The 7,997-nt window shown below is 38.1% G+C and overlaps 2 protein-coding genes across 4 annotated transcripts; one reads left to right on the top strand and one right to left on the bottom strand.

The window, feature by feature from the left end:
* The first annotated feature begins 2,605 nt into the window (after positions 1-2,605).
* LOC127783652 (uncharacterized) lies at positions 2,606-4,081 on the top strand. The gene is made up of 2 exons (XM_052310846.1): positions 2,606-3,081; positions 3,628-4,081. Exons 1-2 carry the CDS (start codon positions 2,930-2,932, stop codon positions 3,782-3,784), a joined length of 309 nt encoding a protein of 102 aa, XP_052166806.1. The 5' UTR covers positions 2,606-2,929; the 3' UTR covers positions 3,785-4,081.
* Positions 4,082-4,164: 83 nt separating this feature from the next.
* LOC127783651 (hypersensitive-induced response protein-like protein 2) lies at positions 4,165-7,160 on the bottom strand. 3 transcript variants are annotated; one of them, XM_052310843.1, is made up of 7 exons: positions 7,062-7,153; positions 6,347-6,404; positions 5,931-6,126; positions 5,628-5,748; positions 5,322-5,413; positions 5,148-5,244; positions 4,165-4,957 (listed from the first exon to the last, which is right to left on the bottom strand). In XM_052310843.1, exons 3-7 carry the CDS (start codon positions 6,117-6,119, stop codon positions 4,593-4,595), a joined length of 864 nt encoding a protein of 287 aa, XP_052166803.1. In that variant the 5' UTR covers positions 6,120-6,126; positions 6,347-6,404; positions 7,062-7,153; the 3' UTR covers positions 4,165-4,592. The 3 variants fall into 3 exon arrangements, with proteins under 3 accessions (XP_052166803.1, XP_052166805.1, XP_052166804.1); XM_052310845.1 differs by lacking the exon at positions 6,347-6,404 and having other exon boundaries at positions 7,051-7,153; XM_052310844.1 differs by lacking the exon at positions 6,347-6,404 and having other exon boundaries at positions 4,167-4,957; positions 7,062-7,160.
* Positions 7,161-7,997: the final 837 nt, after the last annotated feature.

Raw genomic sequence — 7,997 nt, 5'->3', positions numbered from 1 at the left:
ATATTTTATGTAATTAGCTGATAGATATCGCAAAACGTGTTACTGCTGAAAGATACCTAAAAAACTAGTAATTTGCCGAGGACACTTTCGACTCAATTGGAGAGAAAAATTCTCCAAAAGGATGAGGATGCCCCTAAGACCAAAAACTTCCAAGCTGAGGCTAGAGTGAAAATGGAATATGATGTATGCTAGCGATATACTTGGGGTGATGGCAAATTTAAAGTTGCATAATTTTCAAATTTTCACTCCATGTTTGAAGCATGTGGTACTAGGGACATTCTCATCTTTCCTAAGAACTTATCTCTTCAATTGAGGCGAAAGTGTCATCTAGCAAATTATTAGGGTATCTTTCAACCGTGACACGTTTTTTTACGACTACCAGCAAATCACACAAAATTTGAATGACCTGTAGCAAAATTTACCAGTTTAAAATAGATGAAGAGGGCAAAACCTACACATCAAAATATCATTTCAAGCCCATAATCCTACCCAAGCCAACATGGCCCAGGCTTTGAGGGCTGTGTCTATGTAGCCCAAAATCAATTAAACAAAAGGTTAAGGAGATGTTGGTTTAGGCCCTGTTTGATTCAGCTTAGGATTATTATAATCTGAATTATTAGAAGTAAGCTGAAAATAAACAAGTAGATTATTATGATAGATTATTATAATCTATAAGCTAGATTAGTATAATCTAATAATCTCCTAGGGAGGAGCTTTTTTCTGATTATTGAGTGGTTAAAGACCCACTACCCTTAGATGCCTCCAATAATCTAGAGAAACAAATAACTCACAGCTTATTCTAAACCTGCTTATTATAATCCAGTTTAGAGTAATCTAATTTAATAATCTTGATTACAATAATCTTAAACTGAACAAACAAACCCTTAGCTAGGCCTAATGTTGGAACAGCCAGAACATCTTGCTTTTTGGTAGGCTTGTTAGGCTTTGTTATTCCAACTAGAAATTTCCTTTTGAAAAGCGAATGAGAATAGCAGAAATATGTTAGAATGTAAATTAAAGAATTAACCAATCCAAAACATATGGAAATTTACAGGAAATTTGCAGGAGTTTTTAACCCAGATGTTTTGCTCTTTTTTTTTGGGTAAAAATAGAGAAACTGTTTCTTCTGCAAAGGAAAGCAACGCTGTCTTTTCTTTGTCCAAAACAAACTCAAGGCCCCATCAAACGGCATATTTGCAAACGAAAAATAATTAGTGAATAAAACTTTTATATGCGTGTTCTTAGCGATCTAAAAGCAACGACTGAAAAATAAACTTCAATGAAAAAACCTCAAAATCAGCTTCAAATTTAAGGTTAAAAATTCAAATTTTGTCTGACCAGCATAATAATAAGCGAAAAGATGAGACCGTCGAGGAAAAACATTCTACAGAAATAAACCTGTCAAATAAAAAGTTCTATTTATAAATAAACAGGCAAGTGTTTGACTTTCTTGGCCTAATGTATTAGGTTTTCTGAGAAGGGAATGCTGTTCTTTATTACTTATCCATTTTGAAATATAGCAACCTACATGTAACATTATACTACCTCCATTTTTAAATGCATAATGTTTTTAAATATCACCACTTATTTTATTAAAAATATATATGTAAATATAATTTATTATGTTATGACTTGTTGTATCATTAAATACTTTAAAAATGGCTTATATTTTCTTATGCACACTAAAATTTTAAATAAGATGTATAGTCAATTGTGAAGCACGAAAGTCAACATCGTACATGACAAAGGAAAAAAATATGTGTTGTTAATACATTTTCTAATCAAATATTACCGTAATGTACACCTCCCTCAAAAAAAACCAAAACACTTTCCAGGCTCATCCTCGTAAGTTATATTTTTTCTGGACGATGGTATTTTATTATGTACAAAGATGATATGGACTTCATCCGTAAAAAGAAAATCAATCTAGGAGTGAATACATCCCTCTAGTATAACGCGAATCTGGAGTTCTATCCTATCAGATTAAGTTTTTTTTATAGAGAAAGTTACCACAAAGTTATGCAACAAATCACCTATAAACATCCTGTCGTACTAAGATAAATCCCATGGCATCATCAGCCGCCCAACAATAGGCATAAGGTTATCAGTATCCTGATTCGTATCCTAGCATCTTACGATACTACGATCTTACCAAGCCGAAACGATACTGATCCCACATATTATCCTAATATCTCGATTCTACTATTCATTACTACACGATCCTACGAAATCTTAGGTGGTATCCTGATCCTACGATCTCTACGATACTACAAAATATTGTTTAAAATAACATGGTTTGAAAATAATGTAAATAAATATGCTCAAATTTATATAAAAATCAGTTAAATATATCATATCCAACGTGGTTTCTCTTGATAAATATCTCTATTTGCATGATATATATCATTACTGCATTTATTTTATATAGAATGGCTATATATACTTAATATAAATATTAATTAAACTTTAAAAAGTAAATCTTATAATATGTCGATACTACGATACGATATTACTTTGAGCAAAACGATTACTTTGAGCAAAACGATAGTACTTGGTATTCGATCCTGACGACCTTGATAGGCATAAGCCACAACACTGTGGATCTCAAAGAAAAGTCATAACAATGTGCATCACCATCAGCTGCCCAGCATCGATCAATTCTTCAAGACGATCCAATAATAATCCCTTCCCCTCCCCATCCAAAAGCACCTTTTAAATTATTCCGCGATTTCGCAATCACCCGAATTCACTTCGTGTTATCCCCAAATCTCGCGTCATCTCTCTTTGACCTGGGCCGAGCAATCGATCATCCCAATCCACTCGGGCTTTAAACAAATCGCTGCAAATTTGTTGTTTTCCCCTTAAATTTTTATGCCAAGATCGCTTAAATTCAACCGGCCAGGTGGGGATTTCCTAGGAGAGGAAGGCGATGGCGCCGCCGCGGAAGCAGCAGCAGGAGGAGGAGGAGATGGTTGCCGGCGGAGGCGAGGCGGCGGCGCTGCGGGCGCCGGCGGACGTGATCGCGCGGGTGTTCTCGCAGCTGGACTGCGTCGACCTCCTCAGCTGCTCGCTTGTGTGCAGGTCAGTGAGCAAGCACGACGCGATTCCCGGTTGTTGCACGCGGCGTGTTCGACGTAATGCCCACCCCGACGCGTCGGGATCGCTCGATGCAGTGAATGGAATCCATTTCGCTCGATTTCTCCGAGTCAATGGCTATGATGTAGCTTGCTTTCTGTTGGTATCTGCCTTTTCTTACAGCCTGGATCGTAGCTGATAACTCTGCTCTGCACAGTGGAGAGTTGAATTGATGATGGATTAATCGTTGGTGAATTAGGAAGCAACCAACTTGACTCCATCTGTGGATCATGATCCTAATTTAAGGTTTTTATAAAGAAAATACAGCCAAGTAAACATCCATTATATTTCTTGCTCCAACGTGTAACTACACATGAGTTCAATCACTGCTTGATCAGTTTCTAGACCTTAGCAGATTCTGAAGCTGTGTCTTTCTTAAAAAGAAGTTAATACTGAAACAAAATTACTCATCTTTTCTTCTCATGTTACCTCAAGCAATTTGTTCAGTACCCCTTCTGACCTGAAATTTACTCATCACTTGTGAATCATCAGGCAATGGTACCGCGACTCGGCGGAGCTGCGAGAGGAGTGGAGAAAGGAGTACATGGAGGCCTGGAACCAGTTTGGTCTCTACGTCAAGCAGCAGCCGCAGCAGCCATGCCCGACCTGCTCAAGTTCGATAAGAACCCTGCGAAGCTTGTGTTCCTGAGATCTGATGCTCCTTTCATTCCCTGTCATGCCATTTTCACAAAGGCAAAGCATAGCAGATAGCACCAACTTCTGTATTGCACATGAGCATTGGTGGTGGCAGATTTGTGTGTTTTGGGTAGTGTCAGTGCTGCCTCTGCAACAGATTCATCAGTATGTATGTACATGGACATGGTGAATAAAACTGATGTTAGTTACATGGTGGATTGCTCTTCTGTATAATTGTATTGTTGATTGGTGTGTAATGCAGTAATGCAATGTGCCTCTTGATATATGCAAGAAAATTCATGTGAACAAAACCAAGCAGCAAAAGTAGGAATCTGCCATTAATTGAGCCACCAAAAACCAAGCTACATGCACACCATTATTATGAACATTGCCTCTAGGCCCTGTTCACATAAACCCCTCCAGCTTTGCACAACACAGCCTGATATCCATATTATGGTACACATCAAGCTCAGTCTGATTCAGATGGATTTTCCACAACCATATATACAACACAGAATAATATCACCAAATTATATCCTGGAACTTGCAATCTGTTGTAGGTGATATACCAACCAGTATTATAATATATGTCTGACAAATGGTTTACGGATATAAGTAATGAGCGCAACTCATGAAAGTCTTAACAACCATCTACTCATCTAGTAGGTAACAAGTATAAGATCCACAACTTAAGAGAGATTGGCATGCGTGTAGACCTAAAATATATTACTTAACCATTGCTCTAACAGTTTATTTCACACGATATGGTTCTAGGATAGTGATGAAGAACTCCATGCTGCTTGCAAAACAGAAGCCATCATTCAGTCCTTGCGTTCGGCGTTGGCCTGGAGGAGGCCATCTCTTATCTGCGCCGCGACATCCTTGACTGCTCCAGGGCCATGGGGGATGAACACTGAGGTGGACTTGGAGGAGGCCCCAATCTCCTTCATGGTGTCAAAGTACTGGGTAACAAGAACCATGTCCATGATATCCTTTGCAGTGGTTCCAGGGACATTCTCCGAGAAGGCGAGCACGCTGTCTCTGAGCCCATCCACTATGGCCTGACGCTGCCTCGCAATACCGACACCAGCCAGGTACTTGGACTCTGCCTCTCCTTCAGCTTTCTTGATCTGTAGGATCTTCTCGGCTTCGGCTTTCTCATTGGCTGCCACCCTCAATCTAGCAGCTGCTCAACAATACCATAAATCAAGATGTTAGATGGAAATAATTCCGAGTACATGCTACAGAATCAAAAACAATCAATCAATGTGTAAATGATTATGTGATTGATGAAAGGAACTATTGCCAACTCAATCTTTGTCGAGAAGATCGAAAGCAAGCAACAATTATGCAGGGAAAGGGCAATGGTTACTTGCCTGCGTTGATCTCATTCATTGCTCTCTTGACATGGACATCAGGCTCAATATCAATGATCAGAGTTTGCACAATCTCATACCCATATGCAGACATTGCCTACAACAATAATAAATCCAGTCAGTCCCAAAAAAAAAATGTTTTCTTGTCTCTAGGATAGCAAATAGTAGACAAACCTTTTCAAGCTCATCTTCAACAGCCTTTGCAATATCATTCTTCTGCTCAAATGCATCATCCAAGTTCAGCTTTGGAACAGTAGCTCTAATGACTAAAAATAAGCAATGTTGCCCAATGAGAAACATAGAATTCCTTTCCTTCACTAATTAAAAACTTAGCATGTATATATGATGCTCAAAAACTGAAACTGTTAACTTCAACTAGCCTAGCAAAGAACACATGAAAACAAAACTATATAGGAAAAGAGATGGAGGCTTCCACATGTGAAATAGAATTTCATACAGATGGAAGTGCAGAACATTTACCATCAAAGACATAAGACTGGATTTGTTCCCTGGTGTTGCTTAGTTTGTAGAAAGCATCAGATGCCTTGTCAGCAAGAGCACGGTATTGCACAGATGCAACAACAGTGACAAAGACATTGTCCTAAATTCACAAATATCCATACATTAGAGCTAGGAAAAAATATACCAAGTGAGTTATCTCAAAGAGGTTGATGAAAATGCATCTGGGTTTCACTTGATAACAGAAATATGTTCTTCACTCATATTGTTCATATTCCAGCAAAGCATGAAACAGAGAAAAAATAGAACGAGATTGGAGTAAACCTTTGTCTTTGTTTCGCAGCGGACATCCAGCTGCTTCACACGCAGTGAGAGGTAACCAGCAATTTGTTGTCCTATGCACCAAGGTAAGAAGTGGCATCCAGGCTCTAGAACCTCACTGAACTTGCCGAAATTTTCTTTGATGGCTACAGTTGACTGATCAATCTGTACTAAACCCAAACACTGACCCATGTCTTACCTGCAAAAGAAAACGACTTAAACTTGAAAGACGGTTCAGATACTGCAGAAAGTATAATTTTATTTATTTAACATCTCACAAGTGAAGCTTGCAATGCAAAATCAGTGAAGGTATCACTGAAAAGCGAGGCTACAAATTTTAGGATATGCTTCACAATAATTTGTACAGATTGAAGTTAACAGTTGAAATGTTGAATCATGCCCAACCAGAATGACATTACCTGATGACAAATATAAAGTAGTTCGTAATGCAGCTCAATGCTTTGAAAATTAGTAAATCTGAGACACCACAAAACAGCTCAATCATATCAACTCGTGGCACAACATCATCCCAAAGAACTCATCCCATCTAATTATTTCCAATAAGCACATTCTTGAGACAGTAAAAAGGTGGATCATATGCAATCAAAATAATAATACATCATGGAAACTTATAAAAATATATCTACATGAAACACCACAACACTTAGAAAATTGCGAAGAATGAGTCACAAAAACCTTCTGCATTATCCGTTAGAAAAACTAGAAGGAAAAACAACTGATCAGATCAGCGAGCAGGGCAAGACAAACAACTGATGGCGCACTAAAAAAACACTTGGATCGAAGTAAACGATCGCCACCAAGATGCAAATTTCTAGGCCACCTAAAGGCAAACTAAACTAGCACACCCAAACTACATAAACAGATCCATCAAACAAACCCGCAAAAACGACTATCGAACCCAAGCTTTTTAGTAGGATTTAAACACGCTGAATATACCCCACAAAAAAGAAGAAAATATTTCTTCCACTTTAATTTTTCACAAGCATAACCATCTCACAAAATCCCCCCAAAGAACCCCAGGCCCGTGCCCGCATTATCAAAATCCATCTAATAGTCGGAGAGGAGATGAAAACCTTCAAGAAATCCTCGAAAACCTTCTTACCACCTTCTTACCTTCGATCGAGGCAGAGGAGAATCCGACGAAGAATTCAAATTCGCCGAAGCAAACACTGGGAGGAGATGATTCGAGAGCGGTTGCGGCTTTGATTTGCTTTGGGGTTTTGAGAGCTCCATCGTGTGGGGGTCTATATATACAGACGCGGTCGAGAAGTAGAGGCGGTGCTCTTTAATTTAATTAATTACCGCGATGGACGGCCCAGATCTTCTCCCGATGACGATCGGACGGCGGTGATTCGCCTGTCGTCGAATATGGTAGTCGCGGATACTTCTTGGTGACGGGAAAGGACTGTAATTAGGAAATAGTTTTATTTTTGGTTGATGTTTTAAGAAAGTTTCTAGTAGGGTTTTATTTTGGTCCATATTTACCATGTCCTGATCGATATATTTATTACGTTTTCTTTTAGAAAATGAGATAAAATTTTGGTTGAAAGTTTGGCGGTAACATTGGCAAGTTTTAAATTTTTGTAGAAAAAATGCCTATGCGTTGCAACGGGTGAATGCTATTCTTTTAATTGTATTATTGTTATACGGTTTAGTTACGATAAAATTTTTTGTGAGAATTCACTTGGATATTTTTTTTAGAAAATCATAATATGCAATTAGGAGTCCGACTTTTATCTCAAGTTAGCATGCAAGTTTTTTTAAAGAAATTTCTTATAAGACTTCTCTTTTGTATTTCCATAAGCAAACAAACTTAAAATCTGACTCATACACAGATTTGTATTTCCAAAAGGGAACGAACATGAAAACCGACTCAAATACAGATAACGTACCAAAATATCAGAAAAACATCTTCAATTTTTAAAATAGTAGAGAAGAGATAGAGATTATCTAAAAAAAATTTGAAGTATATTTTCCACGAACCCACCGGGAAATACCGTGTAAACTTTCAATACAAGAAGAGAAACCACATAGACTAAAAATATCGTC

Source organism: Oryza glaberrima, chromosome 9, assembly GCF_000147395.1.
Source record: "Oryza glaberrima chromosome 9, OglaRS2, whole genome shotgun sequence".
NCBI lineage: Eukaryota > Viridiplantae > Streptophyta > Magnoliopsida > Poales > Poaceae > Oryza > Oryza glaberrima.
This window is presented reverse-complemented; position numbering and strand designations above follow the sequence as displayed.